Here is an 18,954-nt window from a genome sequence, read left to right on the forward strand (position 1 = left end):
CTATCTATCTCCTATCTATCTATCTCATATCTATCTATCTATCTAACTCATATCTATCTATCTATATCATATCTATCTATCTATCTATCTATCTCATATCTATCTATCTATCTCATATCTATCTATCTATCTCATATCCATCTCTCATATCTATCTATCTATCTATCTATCTATCTATCTATCTCATATCTATCTATCTATCTATCTCATATCTATCTATCTATCTCATATCTATGTCATATCTATGTCATATCTATCTCATATCTATCTCATATCTATCTATCTATCTATCTATCTATCTATCTATCTCATATCTATCTATCTATCTCATATCTATCTATCTCATATCTATCTATCTATCTCATATCTATCTATCTATCTATCTCATATCTATCTATCTATCTATCTATCTATCTGTCTCATATGTAGGATTAGGGTCCCATCAGTCAGATGCTATAATGTTTGGTGGAGGACGTCTCCTTCCTGTTCCTTATACATCACCTTTCCTCCATATTAATGCCGCCCCTCCAGTACTGTCGTGTAGAGTCCCCCCTGTGCACACAATACTGGACCGGGCCCCGGGGGAGACTGTAACCATCGGTCCTCTGTGTCTGGTCCCCAGTGAGGACCAGTGACTTGTGCCCCAAAACTTTACACTTCTGCCATGTCCAGAAGCCTCAAGGTCAAAGGAAAGAGGGGCAGTAATGTGAGTGGCGGTATTATTATAGTTGTGTATGCAGTAATGTGAGTGGAGGTATTATTATAGTTGTGTATGCAGTAATGTGAGTGGCGGTATTATTATGGTTGTGTATGCAGTAATGTGAGTGGCGGTATTATTATAGTTGTGTATGCAGTAATGTGAGTGGCGGTATTATTATGGTTGTGTATGCAGTAATATCAGTGGCGGTATTATGATGGTTGTGTATGCAGTAATGTGAGTGGCGGTATTATTATGGTTGTGTATGCAGTAATGTGAGTGGCGGTATTATTATAGTTGTGTATGCAGTAATGTGAGTGGCGGTATTATTATGGTTGTGTATGCAGTAATATCAGTGGCGGTATTATGATGGTTGTGTATGCAGTAATGTGAGTGGCGGTATTATTATGGTTGTGTATGCAGTAATATGAGTGGAGGTATTATTATGGTTGTGTATGCAGTAATATGAGTGGCGGTATTATGATGGTTGTGTATGCAGTAATGTGAGTGGCGGTATTATTATGGTTGTGTATGCAGTAATGTGAGTGGCGGTTTTATTATGGTTGTGTATGCAGTAATGTGAGTGGTGGTATTATTATGGTTGTGTATGTAGTAATGTGAGTGGAGGTATTATTATGGTTGTGTTTGCAGTAATGTGAGTGGCGGTATTATTATGGTTGTATATGCAGTAATGTGAGTGGCGGTATTATTATGGTTGTGTATGCAGTAATGTGAGTGGCGGTATTATTATGGTTGTGTATGCAGTAATATGAGTGAAGGTATTATTATGGTTGTGTGTGTAGTAATGTTAGTGGCGGTATTATTATGGTTGTGTATGCAGTAATGTGAGTGGCGGTATTATTATGGTTGTGTATGCAGTAATGTGAGTGGCGGTATTATTATGGTTGTGTGTGCAGTAATGTGAGTGGAGGTATTATTATGGTTGTGTATGCAGTAATGTGAATGGCGGTATTATTATGGTTGTGTATGCAGTAATGTTAGTGGCGGTATTATGGTTGTGTATGCAGTAATGTGAGTGGCGGTATTATTATGGTTGTGTATGCAGTAATGTGAGTGGCGGTATTATTATGGTTGTGTATGCAGTAATGTGAATGGCGGTATTATTATGGTTGTGTATGCAGTAATGTTAGTGGCGGTATTATGGTTGTGTATGCAGTAATGTGAGTGGCGGTATTATTATGGTTGTGTATGCAGTAATGTGAGTGGCGGTATTATTATGGTTGTGTATGCAGTAATGTGAGTGGCGGCATTATTATGGTTGTGTATGCAGTAATGTGAGTGGAGGTACTATTATGGTTGTGTATGCAGTAATGTGAGTGGCGGTATTATTATGGTTGTGTATGCAGTAATGTGAGTGGCGGTATTATTATGGTTGTGTATGCAGTAATGTGAGTGGCGGCATTATTATGGTTGTGTATGCAGTAATGTGAGTGGCGGTATTATTATGGTTGTGTATGCAGTAATGTGAGTGGCGGTATTATTATGGTTGTGTATGGAGTAATCTGAATGGCGGTATTATTATGGTTGTGTATGCAGTAATGTTAGTGTCGGTATTATGGTTTTGTATGCAGTAATGTGAGTGGCGGTATTATTATGGTTGTGTATACAGTAATGTGAGTGGCGGTATTATTATGGTTGTGTATACAGTAATGTGAGTGGAGGTATTATTATGGTTGTGTATACTCCAACCATGTATGGTGCTGCCGTACACATCCCTTGCGTTACTGCATACACAATGCTTGGAACACCGCTATTCACATTACTGCACACACAACCATAATAATACCTCCACTCACATTACTGTATACACAACCATAATAATACCTCCACTCACATTACTGCATACACAACCATCTTAATACCTCCACTCACATTACTGTATACACAACCATAATAATACCTCCACTCACATTACTGCATACACAACCATAATACCGCCACTAACATTACTGCATACATAACCATAATACCTCCACTCACATTACTGTATACACAATCATAATAATACCGCCACTCACATTACTGCATACACATCCATAATAATACCTCCACTCACATTACTGCATACACAACCATAATAATACCTCCACTCACATTACTGCATACACAACCATAATAATACCGCCACTCATATTACTGCATACACAACCATAATAATACCTCCACTCACATTACTACATACAACAACCATAATAATACCGCCACTCACATTACTGCATACACAACCATAATAATACCTCCACTCACATTACTGCATACACAACTATAATAATACCTACACTGTGTGAGTCAGTATGTAGTGTTGTGTGTGTCAGTATGAAGTGTTGTGTGTGTCAGTATGAAGTGTTTTCTGTCAGTATGAAGTGTTGTGTGTCAGTATGAAGTGTTGTGTGTCTCAGTATGAAGTGTTGTGTGTCAGTATGAAGTGTTGTGTGTGTCAGAATGGAGTGTTGTGTGTGTCAGTATGAAGTGTTGTGTGTGTCAGTATGAAGTGTTGTGTGTGTCAGTATGAAGTGTTGTGTGTGTGTCAGTATGAAGTGTTGTGTGTGTGTCAGTATGAAGTGTTGTGTGTGTGTCAGTATGAAGTGTTGTGTGTGTGTCAGTATGAAGTGTTGTGTGTGTGTCAGTATGAAGTGTTTTGTGTCAGTATGAAGTGTTGTGTGTCAGTAAGAAGTGTTTTGTGTCAGTATGAAGTATTGTGTGCGTCAGTATGAAGTGTTGTGTGTGTCAGTATGAAGTGTTGTGTGTATCAGAATGGAGTGTTGTATGTTTCAGAATGGAGTGTTGTGTGTGTCAGTATGAAGTGTTGTGTGTGTCAGTATGAAGTGTTGTGTGTCAGTATGAAGTGTTGTGTGTCAATATGAAGTGTTGTGTGTCAGTATGAAGTGTTGTGTGTGTCAGTATGAAGTGTTGTGTGTGTCAGTATGTAGTGTTGTGTGTGTCAGTATGTAGTGTTGTGTGTCAGTATGTAGTGTTGTGTGTCAGTATGTAGTGTTGTGTGTGTCAGTATGAAGTGTTGTGTGTGTCAGTATGAAGTGTTGTGTGTGTCAGTATGAAGTGTTGTGTGTGTCAGTATGAAGTGTTGTGTGTGTCAGTATGTAGTGTTGTGTGTGTCAGTATGTAGTGTTGTGTGTCAGTATGTAGTGTTGTGTGTCAGTATGTAGTGTTGTGTGTGTCAGTATGAAGTGTTGTGTGTGTCAGTATGAAGTGTTGTGTGTGTCAGTATGAAGTGTTGTGTGTGTCAGTATGAAGTGTTGTGTGTGTCAGTATGAAGTGTTGTGTGTGTCAGTATGTAGTGTTGTGTGTCAGTATGTAGTGTTGTGTGTCAGTATGTAGTGTTGTGTGTCAGTATGAAGTGTTGTGTGTTAGTATGAAGTGTTGTGTGTGTCAGTATGAAGTGTTGTGTGTGTCAGTATGAAGTGTTATGTGTGTCAGTATGAAGTGTTGTGTGTCAGTATGAAGTGTTGTGTGTGTCAGTATGTAGTGTTGTGTGTCAGTATGAAGTGTTGTGTGTCAGTATGAAGTATTGTGTGCATTAGTATGAAGTGTTATGTGTGAGTATTAAGTGTTATGTGTGAGTATTAAGTGTTGTGTGTCAGTATGAAGTGTTGTGTGTGTCAGTATGAAGTGTTGTGTGTCAGTATGAAGTGTTGTCTGCGTCAGTATGAAGTGTTGTGTGCGTCAGTATGAAGTGTTGTGTGTCAGTATGAAGTGTTGTGTGTCAGTATGAAGTGTTGTGTGTGTCAGTATGAAGTGTTGTGTGTGTCAGTATGAAGTGTTGTGTGTGTCAGTATGTAGTGTTGTGTGTGTCAGTATGTAGTGTTGTGTGTCAGTATGTAGTGTTGTGTGTCAGTATGTAGTGTTGTGTGTGTCAGTATGAAGTGTTGTGTGTGTCAGTATTAAGTGTTGTGTGTGTCAGTATGAAGTGTTGTGTGTGTCAGTATGAAGTGTTGTGTGTGTCAGTATGTAGTGTTGTGTGTCAGTATGTAGTGTTGTGTGTCAGTATGTAGTGTTGTGTGTCAGTATGAAGTGTTGTATGTTAGTATGAAGTGTTGTGTGTTAGTAAGAAGTGTTATGTGTGTCAGTATGAAGTGTTGTGTGTCAGTATGAAGTGTTGTGTGTGTCAGTATGTAGTGTTGTGTGTCAGTATGAAGTGTTGTGTGTCAGTATGAAGTATTGTGTGCATTAGTATGAAGTGTTATGTGTGAGTATTAAGTGTTGTGTGTCAGTATGAAGTGTTGTGTGTGTCAGTATGAAGTGTTGTGTGTCAGTATGAAGTGTTGTGTGTCAGTATGAAATGTTGTGTGCGTCAGTATGAAGTGTTGTGTGCGTCAGTATGAAGTGTTGTGTGCGTCAGTATGAAGTGTTGTGTGCGTCAGTATGAAGTGTTGTGTGCGTCAGTATGAAGTGTTTGTGTCAGTATGAAGTGCTGTGTGTGTCAGTATGAAGTGTTGTGTGCGTCAGTATAAAGTGTTGTGTGTCAGTATGAAGTGTTGTGTGTGTCAGTATGAAGTGTTGTGTGTCAGTATGAAGTGCTGTGTGTCAGTATGAAGTGTTGTGTGCGTCAGTATGAAGTGTTGTGTTTGTCAGTATGAAGTGTTGTGTTTGTCAGTATGAAGTGTTGTGTGCGTCAGTATGAAGTGTTGTGTGCGTCAGTATGAAGTGTTGTGTGCGTCAGTATGAAGTGTTTGTGTCAGTATGAAGTGCTGTGTGTGTCAGTATGAAGTGTTGTGTGCGTCAGTATGAAGTGTTGTGTGCGTCAGTATGAAGTGTTGTGTGCGTCAGTATGAAGTGTTGTGTGCGTCAGTATGAAGTGTTGTGTGCGTCAGTATGAAGTGTTTGTGTCAGTATGAAGTGCTGTGTGCGTCAGTATGAAGTATTGTGTGCCAGTATGAAGTGTTGTGTGCTTCAGTATGAAGTGCTTTGTGTCAGTATGAAGTGTTGTGTGTGTCTGTATGAAGTGTTGTGTGTGTCAGTATGAAGTGTTGCGTGTCAGTATGAAGTGTTGCGTGTCAGTATGAAGTGTTGCGTGTCAGTATGAAGTGTTGCGTGTCAGTATGAAGTGTTGCGTGTTAGTATGAAGTGTTGTGTGTGTCAGTATGAAGTGTTGTGTGTGTCAGTATGAAGTGTTGTGTGTCAGTATGAAGTGTTTGTGTCAGTATGAAGTGCTGTGTTTGTCAGTATGAAGTGTCGTGTTTGTCAGTATGAAGTGTTGTGTGCGTCAGTATGAAGTGCTGTGTGCGTCAGTATGAAGTGTTTGTGTCAGTATGAAGTGCTGTGTGTGTCAGTATGAAGTGTTGTGTGCGTCAGTATGAAGTGTTGTGTGCGTCAGTATGAAGTGTTGTGTGCATCAGTATGAAGTGTTGTGTGCGTCAGTATGAAGTGTTTGTGTCAGTATGAAGTGCTGTGTGCGTCAGTATGAAGTATTGTGTGCCAGTATGAAGTGTTGTGTGCGTCAGTATGAAGTGCTTTGTGTCAGTATGAAGTGTTGCGTGTCAGTATGAAGTGTTGCGTGTCAGTATGAAGTGTTGTGTGTGTCAGTATGTGGTGTAGTGTGTGTCAGTATGAAGTGTTGTGTGTGTCAGTATGTAGTGTTGTGTGTCAGTATGAAGTGTTGTGTGTGTCAGTATGTAGTGTTGTGTGTGTCAGTATGTAGTGTTGTGTGTGTCAGTATGTAGTGTTGTGTGTGTCAGTATGAAGTGTTGTGTGTGTCAGTATGTAGTGTTGTGTGTCAGTATGTAGTGTTGTGTGTGTCAGTATGAAGTGTTGTGTGTCAGTATGTAGTGTTGTGTGTGTCAGTATGAAGTGTTGTGTGTCAGTATGTAGTGTTGTGTGTCAGTATGTAGTGTTGTGTGTGTCAGTATGTAGTGTTGTGTGTGTCAGTATGTAGTGTTGTGTGTGTCAGTATGAAGTGTTGTGTGTGTCAGTATGTAGTGTTGTGTGTCAGTATGAAGTGTTGTGTGTGTCAGTATGTAGTGTTGTGTGTGTCAGTATGAAGTGCTGTGTGTCAGTATGTAGTGTTGTGTGTCAGTATGTAGTGTTGTGTGTCAGTATGTAGTGTTCTGTGTCAGTATGAAGTGTTGTGTGTGTCAGTATGAAGTGCTTTGTGTCAGTATGAAGTGTTGTGTGTGTCAGTATGAAGTGTTGTGTGTGTCAGTATGAAGTGTTGCGTGTCAGTATGAAGTGTTGCGTGTTAGTATGAAGTGTTGTGTGTTAGTATGAAGTGTTGTGTGTGTCAGTATGAAGTGTTGTGTGTCAGTATGAAGTACTGTGTGCATTAGTATGAAGTGTTATGTGTGAGTATGAAGTGTTGTGTGTGTCAGTATGAAGTGTTTTGTGTCAGTATGAAGTGTTGTGTGTCAGTATGAAGTGTTGTGTGTCAGTATGAAGTGTTGTGTGTGTCAGTATGAAGTGTTGTGTGTGTCAGTATGAAGTGGTATGTGTCAGTATGAAGTGTTGTGTGTCAGTATGAAGTGTTTTGTGTCAGTATGAAGTGTTTTGTGTCAGTATGAAGTGTTGTGTGCGTCAGTATGAAGTGTTGTGTGCGTCAGTATGAAGTGTTGTGTGCGTCAGTATGAAGTGTTGTGTGCGTCTGTATGAAATGTTGTGTGCGTCTGTATGAAATGTTGTGTGTGTCAGAATGGAGTGTTGTGTGTGTCAGAATGGAGTGTTATGTGTGTCAGAATAGAGTGTTGTGTGTGTCAGTATGAAGTGTTGTGGATGTCAGTATGAAGTGTTGTGTGTGTCAGTATGTAGTGTTGTGTGTCAGTATGAAGTGTTGTGTGTCAGTATGAAGTGTTGTGTGTGTCAGTATGAAGTGTTGTGTGTGTCAGTATGAATTGTTGTGTTGTGTGTGTCAGTATGAAGTGTTGTGTGTCAGTATGAAGTGTTGTGTGTGTCAGTATGAAGTGTTGTGTGTGTCAGTATGAAGTATTGTGTGTTTCAGTATGGAGTGTTGTGTGTGTCAGTATGGAGTGTTGTTTGTGTCAGAATGGAGTGTTGTGTGTGTCAGAATGGAGTGTTGTGTGTGTCAGTATGAAGTGTTGTGTGTGTCAGTATGAAGTGTTGTGTGTGTCAGTATGAAGTGTTGTGTGTGTCAGTATGAAGTGTTGTGTTGTGTGTGTCAGTATGAAGTGTTGTGTGTCAGTATGAAGTGTTGTGTGTCAGTATGAAGTGTTGTGTGTGTCAGTATGAAGTGTTGTGTGTGTCAGTATGTAGTGTTGTGTGTGTCAGTATGAAGTGTTGTGTGTGTCAGTATGTAGTGTTGTGTGTGTCAGTATGAAGTGTTGTGTGTGTCAGTATGAAGTGTTGTGTGTGTGTCAGTATGAAGTGTTGTGTGTGTGTCAGTATGAAGTGTTGTGTGTGTGTCAGTATGAAGTGTTGTGTGTGTCAGTATGAAGTGTTGTGTGTGTGTCAGTATGAAGTGTTGTGTGTGTGTGTGTCAGTATGAAGTGTTGTGTGTGTGTGTGTCAGTATGAAGTGTTGTGTGTCAGTATGAAGTGTTGTGTGTGTGTCAGTATGAAGTGTTGTGTGTGTGTGTCAGTATGAAGTGTTGTGTGTGTCAGTATGAAGTGTTGTGTGTGTCAGTATGAAGTGTTGTGTGTGTCAGTATGAAGTGTTGTGTGTGTGTCAGTATGAAGTGTTGTGTGTGTGTGTCAGTATGAAGTGTTGTGTATGTGTGTCAGTATGAAGTGTTGTGTGTGTGTGTGTCAATATGAAGTGTTGTGTGTGTGTCAGTATGAAGTGTTGTGTGTGTCAGTATGAAGTGTTGTGTGTGTGTGTGTCAGTATGAAGTGTTGTGTGTGTGTCAGTATGAAGTGTTGTGTGTGTGTGTTTGTCAGTATGAAGTGTTGTGTGTGTGTGTCAGTATGAAGTGTTGTGTGTGTGTGTGTCAGTATGAAGTGTTGTGTGTGTGTGTGTGTCAGTATGTGGTGTTGTGTGTGTCAGTATGAAGTGTTGTGTGTGTCAGTATGAAGTGTTGTGTGTGTCAGTATGTAGTGTTGTGTGTGTGTCAATATGAAGTGTTGTGTGTGTGTCAGTATGAAGTGTTGTGTGTGTGTCTGTATGAAGTGTTGTGTGTGTGTCAGTATGAAGTGTTGTGTGTGTGTGTCAGTATGAAGGATTGTGTGTGTGTGTCAGTATGAAGTGTTGTGTGTGTGTGTCAGTATGAAGTGTTGTGTGTGTGTCAGTATGAAGTGTTGTGTGTGTGTCAGTATGAAGTGTTGTGTGTGTGTCAGTATGAAGAGTAGTGTGTGTCAGTATGTAGTGTTGTGTATGTCAATATGTAGTGTTGTGTGCGTCAGTATGAAGTGTTTTGTGTCAGTATGTAGTGTTGTGTATGTCAGTATGTAGTTTTGTGTGTGTCAGTATGTAGTGTTGTGTGTGTCAGTATGAAGTGTTGTGTGTGTTAGTATGAAGTGTTGTGTGTGTCAGTATGTAGTGTTGTGTGTGTCAGTATGTAGTGTTGTGTGTGTCAGTATGTAGTGTTGTGTGTGTCAGTATGTAGTGTTGTGTGTGTCAGTATGAAGTGTTGTGTGTGTCAGTATGTAGTGTTGTGTGTCAGTATGTAGTGTTGTGTGTCAGTATGAAGTGTTGTGTGTGTCAGTATGTAGTGTTGTGTGTCAGTATTTAGTGTTGTGTGTGTCAGTATTTAGTGTTGTGTGTGTCAGTATGTAGTGTTGTGTGTGTCAATATGTAGTGTTGTGTGTGTCAGTATGAAGTGCTGTGTGTCAGTATGAAGTGTAGTGTGTGTCAGTATGTAGTGTTGTGTGTCAGTATGTAGTGTTCTGTGTCAGTATGAAGTGTTGTGTGTGTCAGTATGAAGTGTTGTGTGTGTCAGTATGTAGTGTTGTGTGTCAGTATGTAGTGTTCTGTGTCAGTATGAAGTGTTGTGTGTGTCAGTATGAAGTGTGTGTGTCAGTATGAAGTGTGTGTGTGTCAGTATGAAGTGTAGTGTGTGTCAGTATGAAGTGTTGTGTGTGTCTCAGTATGAAGTGTTGTGTGTGTTAGTATGTAGTGTAGTGTGTGTCAGTATGTAGTGTAGTGTGTGTCAGTATGTAATGTTGTGTGTCAGTATGTAGTGTTGTGTGTCTCAGTATGAAGTGTTGTGTGTCAGTATGTAGTGTTGTGTGTCAGTATGTAGTGTAGTGTGTGTCAGTATGTAATGTGTGTCAGTATGTAATGTTGTGTCTCAGTATGAAGTGTTGTGTGTCAGTATGTAGTGTAGTGTGTGTCAGTATGTAATGTTGTGTGTCAGTATGTAATGTTGTGTGTCTCAGTATGTAGTGTTGTGTGTATCAGTATGAAGTATTGTGTCTCAGTATGAAGTGTTGTGTGTGTCAGTATGAAGTGTTGTGTGTGTCAGTATGTAGTGTTGTGTGTGTGTCAGTATGAAGTGTTTGTGTCAGTATGAAGTGTTGTGTGTGTCAGTATGTAGTGTTGTGTGTCAGTATGTAGTGTAATGTGTGTCAGTATGTAATGTTGTGTGTCAGTATGTAATGTTGTGTGTCTCAGTATGAAGTGTTGTGTGTGTCAGTATGTAGTGTAGTGTGTGTCAGTATGTAGTGTAATGTGTGTCAGTATGTAATGTTGTGTGTCAGTATGTAATGTTGTGTGTCTCAGTATGTAGTGTAGTGTGTGTCAGTATGTAGTGTAGTGTGTGTCAGTATGTAATGTTGTGTGTCAGTATGTAATGTTGTGTGTCTCAGTATGAAGTGTTGTGTGTGTCAGTATGTAGTGTTGTGTGTCAGTATGAAGTGTTGTGTGTGTCAGTATGTAGTGTTGTGTGTGTCAGTATGTAGTGTTGTGTGTGTCAATATGTAGTGTTGTGTGTGTCAGTATGTAGTGTTGTGTGTGTCAGTATGAAGTGTTGTGTGTGTCAGTATGAAGTGTTGTGTGTGTCAGTATGAAGTGTAGTGTGTGTCAGTATGTAGTGTTGTGTGTCAGTATGTAGTGTTCTGTGTCAGTATGAAGTGTTGTGTGTGTCAGTATGAAGTGTTGTGTGTGTCAGTATGTAGTGTTGTGTGTCAGTATGTAGTGTTCTGTGTCAGTATGAAGTGTTGTGTGTGTCAGTATGAAGTGTGTGTGTCAGTATGAAGTTTTGTGTGTGTGTCAGTATGAAGTGTAGTGTGTGTCAGTATGAAGTGTTGTGTGTGTCTCAGTATGAAGTGTTGTGTGTGTCAGTATGTAGTGTAGTGTGTGTCAGTATGTAGTGTAGTGTGTGTCAGTATGTAATGTTGTGTGTCAGTATGTAATGTTGTGTGTCTCAGTATGAAGTGTTGTGTGTGTCAGTATGTAGTGTTGTGTGTCAGTATGAAGTGTTGTGTGTGTCAGTATGTAGTGTTGTGTGTGTCAGTATGTAGTGTTGTGTGTGTCAATATGTAGTGTTGTGTGTGTCAGTATGTAGTGTAGTGTATGTCAGTATGAAGTGTTGTGTGTGTCAGTATGAAGTGTAGTGTGTGTCAGTATGTAGTGTTGTGTGTCAGTATGTAGTGTTCTGTGTCAGTATGAAGTGTTGTGTGTGTCAGTATGAAGTGTTGTGTGTGTCAGTATGTAGTGTTGTGTGTCAGTATGTAGTGTTCTGTGTCAGTATGAAGTGTTGTGTGTGTCAGTATGAAGTGTGTGTGTCAGTATGAAGTTTTGTGTGTGTGTCAGTATGAAGTGTAGTGTGTGTCAGTATGAAGTGTTGTGTGTGTCTCAGTATGAAGTGTTGTGTGTGTCAGTATGTAGTGTAGTGTGTGTCAGTATGTAGTGTAGTGTGTGTCAGTATGTAATGTTGTGTGTCAGTATGTAGTGTTGTGTGTCTCAGTATGAAGTGTTGTGTGTCAGTATGTAGTGTTGTGTGTCAGTATGTAGTGTAGTGTGTCAGTATGTAATGTTGTGTGTCAGTATGTAATGTTGTGTGTCTCAGTATGAAGTGTAGTGTGTGTCAGTATGTAATGTTGTGTGTCAGTATGTAGTGTTGTGTGTCTCAGTATGAAGTGTTGTGTGTCAGTATGTAGTGTTGTGTGTCAGTATGTAGTGTAGTGTGTGTCAGTATGAAGTGTTGTGTGTGTCAGTATGTAGTGTTGTGTGTGTCAGTATGTAGTGTTGTGTGTCAGTATGAAGTGTTGTTTGTGTCAGTATGTAGTGTTGTGTGTGTCAGTATGAAGTATTGTGTCTCAGTATGAAGTGTTGTGTGTGTCAGTATGAAGTGTTGTGTGTGTCAGTATGTAGTGTTGTGTGTGTGTCAGTATGAAGTGTTTGTGTCAGTATGAAGTGTTGTGTGTGTCAGTATGTAGTGTAGTATGTGTCAGTATGTAGTGTAGTGTGTGTCAGTATGTAGTGTTGTGTGTCAGTATGTAGTGTAGTGTGTGTCAGTATGAAGTGTTGTGTGTCAGTATGTAGTGTAGTGTGTGTCAGTATGAAGTGTTGTGTGTGTCAGTATGTAGTGTTGTGTGTCAGTATGAAATGTTGTGTGTCAGTATGTAGTGTGTGTCAGTATGTAGTGTAGTGTGTGTCAGTATGTAGTGTTGTGTGTCAGTATGTAGTGTAGTGTGTGTCAGTATGTAGTGTTGTGTGTCAGTATGTAGTGTAGTGTGTGTCAGTATGTAGTGTTGTGTGTGTCAGTATGAAGTGTAGTGTGTGTCAGTATGAAGTGTTGTGTGTGTCAGTATGTAGTGTTGTGTGTCAGTATGAAATGTTGTGTGTCAGTATGTAGTGTAGTGTATGTCAGTATGAAGTGTTGTGTGTCAGTATATAGTGTAGTGTGTGTCAGTATGTAGTGTAGTGTGTGTCAGTATGTAGTGTTGTGTGTGTCAGTATGAAGTGTTGTGTGTCAGTATGAAGTGTTTTGTGTGTGTCAGTTTGAAGTGTTGTGTGTCAGTATGAAGTGTTGTGTGTGTCAGTATGTAGTGTTGTGTGTCAGTATGTAGTGTTGTGTGTGTCAGTATGAAGTGTTGTGTGTCAGTATGTAGTGTTGTGTGTGTCAGTATGTAGTGTAGTGTGTGTCAGTATGTAGTGTTGTGTGTGTCAGTATGTAGTGTTGTGTGTGTCAGTATGTAGTGTTGTGTGTGTCAGTATGTAGTGTTGTGTGTGTCAGTATGAAGTGTTGTTTGTCAGTATGTAGTGTTGTGTGTGTGTCAGTATGAAGTGTTGTGTGTCAGTATGAAGTGTTGTGTGTGTCAGTATGTAGTGTAGTGTGTGTCAGTATGTAGTGTTGTGTGTGTCAGTATGAAGTGTTGTGTGTGTCAGTATGTAGTGTTGTGTGTCAGTATATAGTGTAGTGTGTGTCAGTATATAGTGTAGTGTGTGTCAGTATGAAGTGTTGTGTGTCAGTATGAAGTGTTGTGTGTGTCAGTATGTAGTGTTGTGTGTGTCAGTATGAAGTGTTGTGTGTGTCAGTATGTAGTGTTGTGTGTGTCAGTATGAAGTGTTGTGTGTCAGTATGAAGTGTTGTGTGTCAGTATGAAGTGTTGTGTGTGTCAGTATGTAGTGTTGTGTGTGTCAGTATGAAGTGTTGTGTGTCAGTATGAAGTGTTGTGTGTCAGTATGAAGTGTTGTGTGTGTCAGTATGTAGTGTTGTGTGTGTCAGTATGAAGTGTTGTGTGTCAGTATGAAGTGTTGTGTAGGCTTTGTCATCTCACGTGCGCTCCGTTCCGCCCCGGTTCCGACCTCTTTCTCCGATGACCTATAATTATATTATCTGTTCTTTTTCTTCCTCCGGGTTCACAATGTTCCAGGAGAAGATGGACGGTGTATTAGTAAGCTGAGGATGGCGATGAGTCACCTGAGTGACATTGTCCATTGTTGTCTCCTCGCGCGTTGTCATCTACTCGTACTGAACGCCTGGGAACATGTCCTGCGCCGCGATAACAGAATAAACCATTAATACCTCCAGATTACTGAGTCAACAATCAATTTAGATGAATTGCCTCATGACTGATAGCGGAGATATTACCGCTTTATAGGAAGGAAACCCTAGTGGGTGAGGAAGCGGTCCCCATCACATGACAAGGGGACATCTTCTACGTCTTCAAACTGTGGACCTACAGCGGTAGCTAAACTATAAATCCCAGCATGCCCGGACAGCCAACGGAAAATGTCACCAATATTACAGACAGGATTTTTTACTGTAAGAGCAGAGACACTATAGAACTCTCTACATGATGTTGTGATGAAGGATTCTTTACTCTAAGAGCAGTGACACTTTAGAGCTCTTTCCATGTGATGTTGTGATGGATGATTCTTTACTGTAAGAGCAGTGACACTATGGAGCTCTCTCCACATGATGAAGTAATGGAGGATTCTTTACTATAATAGCAGTGACACTATGGAGCTCTCTCCACATGATGAAGTGATAGAGGATTCTTTACTGTAAAAGCAGTGACACTATGGAGCTCTCTCCACATTATGTAGTGATGGAGGATTCTTTATTGTAAGAGCAGTGACACTATAAAGCTCTCCTCACATTATGTTGTGAAGGAGGATTCTTTACTATAATAGCAGTGACACTTTAGAGCTCTTTCCACGTGATGTTGTGATGGATGATTCTTTACTGTAAGAGCAGTGACACTATAGAGCTCTCTCCTCATGATGAAGTAATGGAGGATTCTTTACTATAATAGCAGTGACACTATGGTGCTCTCTCCACATAATGTAGTGATGGATGATTCTTTACTGTAAGAGCAGTAAGACTATGGAGCTCTCTCCACATGATATATTGATGGATGATTCTTTACTGTAAGAGTGGTGACACTATGGAACTTTCTGCTACGTGGTGTTAAATCTATCATTCTTTACTGTATTACCAGGACTGTGTATGGCAGCTCCATATTACATGGTCTCCATGGTTGTGATGATTATTTTTACTGTAAGAGCAGTAACAATATGGAGATATCTCCACATGATGTTGTGATAGAAGATTATTTTATGTAAGAGCAGTGACACTATGGAACTTTCTGCCACAGGATGTTGTGATGGATGACTCTCTACTGTAAGAGCAGTGACACTATGGAGCTCTCTCCGCATGATGTTGTGATGCATGATTCTTTACTGTAAAAGCAGTGACACTATGGAGCTCTTTCCACATGATTAAGTAATGGAGGCTTCTTTACTGTAACAGCAGTGACACCATGGAGCTCTCTCCACATGATGAAGTGATAGAGGATTCTTTACGTAAGAGCAGTGACACTATGGAACACTCTGCCACATGATGTAGTGATGGAGGATTCTTTACGTAAGAGCAGTGACACTATAGAGCTCTCTCCACATGATGTTGTGAAGGAGAATTCTTTATTGTAAGAGCAGTGACACTGTAGAACTTTTTCTTTTAACCTTATCAACGTCACTGGTCCTCAACGCAGTCCTTAAGGCCCACCAACATTCCGGGATTTTTCACTAAAATAAAACAGAGTCATATCTCAATATTTGGATTGTTGGTGAACCTTGAGGACTGAGTTAGGGACCTCTGAACTATGTAAGTACCCAGGACAGTTCATGTTCATAATATCAGAAACATTTTAACAAGATAGAATACAATTAGAAATAAATATCCAGTTAAAGACGGATCATACAGCATGGTGTACAGTTGGGGTAGACTTGGTCATGGTCCATGGTCTTTCAATGACTTATGATCCATATTACCGTAGCCTTAACACCATACACTGGAGGACCCATAAGACACTTCTAGGTTTCTTGACTGGCCCTACGATTCCATTTCCCCAATCTTCATCCATTGGAGGACCCAGAAGACACTTCTAGGTTTCCTGATTGGCCCTATAATTCCATTTCCTAAACCCTCGTTCATTGGAGGACCCATAAGACACTTCTAGGTTTCTTGACTGGCCCCTATAATTCCATTTCCCCAACCCTCATCCATTGGAGGACCCATAAGACACTTCTAGGTTTCTTGACTGGCCCCTATAATTCCATTTCCCCAACCTTCATCCATTGGAGGACCCAGAAGACACTTCTAGGTTTCTTGACTGGCCCTACGATTCCATTTCCCCAATCTTCATCCTTTGGAGGACCCATAAGACACTTCTAGGTTTCCTGACTGCCCCTATAATTCCATTTTCCCAACCCTCATCCATTGGAGAACCCATAAGACACTTCTAGGTTTCTTGACTGGCCCTACGATTCCATTTCCCCAACCCACATCCATTGGAGGACCCATGAGACACTTCTAGGTTTCTTGACTGGCCCTACGATTCCATTTCCCCAACCTTCATCCATTGGAGGACCCATAAGACACTTCTAGGTTTCCTGACTGGCCCTACGATTCCATTTCCCCAACCTTCATCCATTGGAGGACCCATAAGACACTTCTAGGTTTCTTAACTGGCCCTACGATTCCATTTCCTCAACCCTCATTCATTGAAGAGCCAAAAAAAAGTTCACTCTATAGAGAAAAGTAATGTAAAATATTAAAATGTGTTGTATTATCGTAAACTAACCCAATGCTTCTGTTTTTTATGCAGCCCGACAGACACGATGAACCACACTTTATTGTTCGACAAATCTTCTGCTCTTCAGAATTCGATGAAGAACAACTGCGACCATTCCCCCGATGTTACACCATTCCTCGGGACCTCCTACAGCCTATTGATATTCTTCTGCTTGCTTGGGAACAGCTCCCTGATATACGTCATCTGGCGGAGGAAGGAGAAGGGCAACGTCACGCACATCCTGATCGCCAACCTGGCCTTCTCGGATATCCTGGTTGGGATTTTTTGCTTGCCCTTCACCGTGGTCTATACCATCATGGATTATTGGATGTTTGGTCGCTGCTTGTGTAAGATCACCAATTTTATTGGATGTGCATCGGTCACTGTCTCCATCATGATCTTAGTGCTTATTGCCTTAGAGAGACACCAACTGATCATACACCCCACCGGTTGGAAGCCCAGTGGCCCCCAGGCGTACACGGCCGTCCTGCTGGTCTGGGGGCTGGCTTCTCTTCTAGCTTTGCCTTTGGTCTATGCTGTAGACCTGCAGGTTTTGTACATTTTTCCTGACAAGTCTATGTGTGTGGAGTATTGGACCTCAGGCCAGCAGAGGTTGGCTTACACGGTGACTCTGCTCCTTCTACAATACGTCATACCCCTCTGTTTTATCATCTGCTGCTACGTTCGCATATCTGTTCATCTACAGCGCAGGGAGGGTCTATTCGGTAGAAGCTACAATCATATGAGAAGAGTGAACCTCATGTTGGCCTCCATGCTCGGAGCATTTGCCGTATGTTATCTGCCACTTCACATTTTTAACAATATAGTGGAATGGAACCACCAGCTGATCCCTGTTTGCTACCATAATCTTATCTTCGCACTGTGTCACCTGGTCGCCATGATCTCCACCTGCATCAATCCAATCATATACGGCCTCCTCAACAGCAACGTCAAACAAGAAGTAAAGATCCTGGTCCAAAGGTGCAAAGGGCAGAGGAAGAAGGGGGCAGATACATTGGATGAGGCTGAGAAACATCCATTATCCACCAAACACCCCAATGCTAACGCCATGTTGCCAGGGTCTCCATGTACAGAAGTGGAACAACTTTGAGGGAAGAAAGAAAAATAATATGGGTCACCACTTCTCTTAAAGACTTTCCAACACGACAAAATGAACAGTAGACTTTTGCTTTATGGTGATAAAAAAATCTAGCTTGAGATCAACGTTGTCCCCATAGGGGAAGACCATGGTGACCTCGGAGAAGGGGCCCAGTCTTGGTTGGTTTCCTCCCCTCGTGGCTGAATGGTGAAAACCCATGGAGGACAGATCTCCTCAGTGAAACTTACTTGGCACCAAAAAAGGGGTGGAGTAGAATGGGCACAAAGGAAGAACAAAACACCGGCCCTTGTTGATTTTTACCTATGGGGCCTGAATTCTGTGTAGACCACTGTGGAAAGTACAAAAACTGACATATCACAGCCTGAGATACAGAACTTTAGTCACTGAAGCCCCTAAGTGACCGAGGCTTGGACAATGGTGAACTGATGGTGGGACGTAGTGTGAACACGGCTACAGTGGTATCTTGTTGGTCACATCTCCAGGACACTGAGGTCTTTGGGGGATTGTGATCATTTTGAGTTGAGCGGAAATATCTGGAAGCCATTACACCGTCCCAGAGATGAATATGATACACAACGTTTCCTTTCTCCGCGGATGAAGACAAATATGTGAAGATTTTCCATCATTTCTGTGGGAAAATAAACAAGTCAGCGGCCGCGACCTGAGTCAATTGTATGTGAACTCTGCAGCACTGAGGATCCATGAGATCAGAGGCGACACGTTGTTCATGTTCCCTATAAAATACAGATTAATGGAGGAGTGCGGCAGGGTGTGATTGTCATGTTTATGGGACTGTATATTGTGTGTTGTATCATTTGTTATGTGACCCGTGTGACTTCTCTGCCTCTTCACAAAGTAACGTAACCAGAAAGATCTGTAGACTAAGGCCCTCAGGCAGGAGTAAGGTGCCCAGTGTGCCGCCATATGGTGTTTAGTATAGTGCTGTATAGGGGAGATATTTACTCATAGGGGAGAAAAGCTCCATTATATGGCGGTACAGTACAGCACCTAGGAAGTCTACTGGCCCATATTATGTCTTCATATAAACTCTATACAATTCTGTGCACCAGTGGTGTATTAAGGTTTCCTGCTACCCTAGACTGGGGGGGGGGGGGCTTCTAGTCGAGGTGGGTGCCCTAGCCGTGTATTAAGGTTTCCTGCTACCCTAGACTGGGGGGCTTCTAGTCGAGGTGGGTGCCCTAGTCGTGTATTAAGGTTTCCTGCTACCCTAGACTGGGGGGGGGGGGGGCTTCTAGTCGAGGTGGGTGCCCTAGCCGTGTATTAAGGTTTCCTGCTACCCTAGACTGGGGGGGCTTCTAGTCAAGGTGGGTGCACCGTGTATTAAGGTTTCCTGCTACCCTAGACTGGGGGGGGGAGGCTTCTAGTCGAGGTGGGTGCACTAGTCGTGTATTAAGGTTTCCTGCTACCCTAGACTGGGGGGCTTCTAGTCGAGGTGGGTGCCCTAGTCGTGTATTAAGGTTTCCTGCTACCCTAGACTGGGGGGGGGGGCTTCTAGTCGAGGTGGGTGCCCTAGCCGTGTATTAAGGTTTTCTGCTACCCTAGACTGGGGAGGGGGGGGCTTCTAGTCGAGGTGGGTGCCCTAGCCGTGTATTAAGGTTTCCTGCTAGCCTAGACTGGGGGGGGCTTCTAGTCGAGGTAGGTGCACCAGCCGTTTATTTTGGTGTTTTAAG

At 41.6% G+C, this 18,954-nt stretch overlaps 1 protein-coding gene across 2 annotated transcripts in view; it reads left to right on the forward strand.

Moving 5' to 3' along the window:
- Positions 1 to 18,384, forward strand: part of LOC130281775 (neuropeptide Y receptor type 4-2-like) — a 36,593-nt gene extending 18,209 nt beyond the window's left edge. For both annotated transcript variants that reach the window (XM_056529374.1, XM_056529373.1), the window contains exon 2: positions 16,177 to 18,384. In XM_056529374.1, coding sequence (XP_056385349.1) covers positions 16,190 to 17,254 — 1,065 coding nt within the window. In that variant the 5' untranslated portion in view covers positions 16,177 to 16,189 and the 3' untranslated portion in view covers positions 17,255 to 18,384. The remainder of the gene's footprint in view (positions 1 to 16,176) is intronic.
- The last annotated feature ends 570 nt before the right edge of the window (positions 18,385 to 18,954 follow it).

This window comes from Hyla sarda, chromosome 7 (genome assembly GCF_029499605.1).
Source record: "Hyla sarda isolate aHylSar1 chromosome 7, aHylSar1.hap1, whole genome shotgun sequence".
Taxonomy (NCBI): Eukaryota; Metazoa; Chordata; class Amphibia; order Anura; family Hylidae; genus Hyla; species Hyla sarda.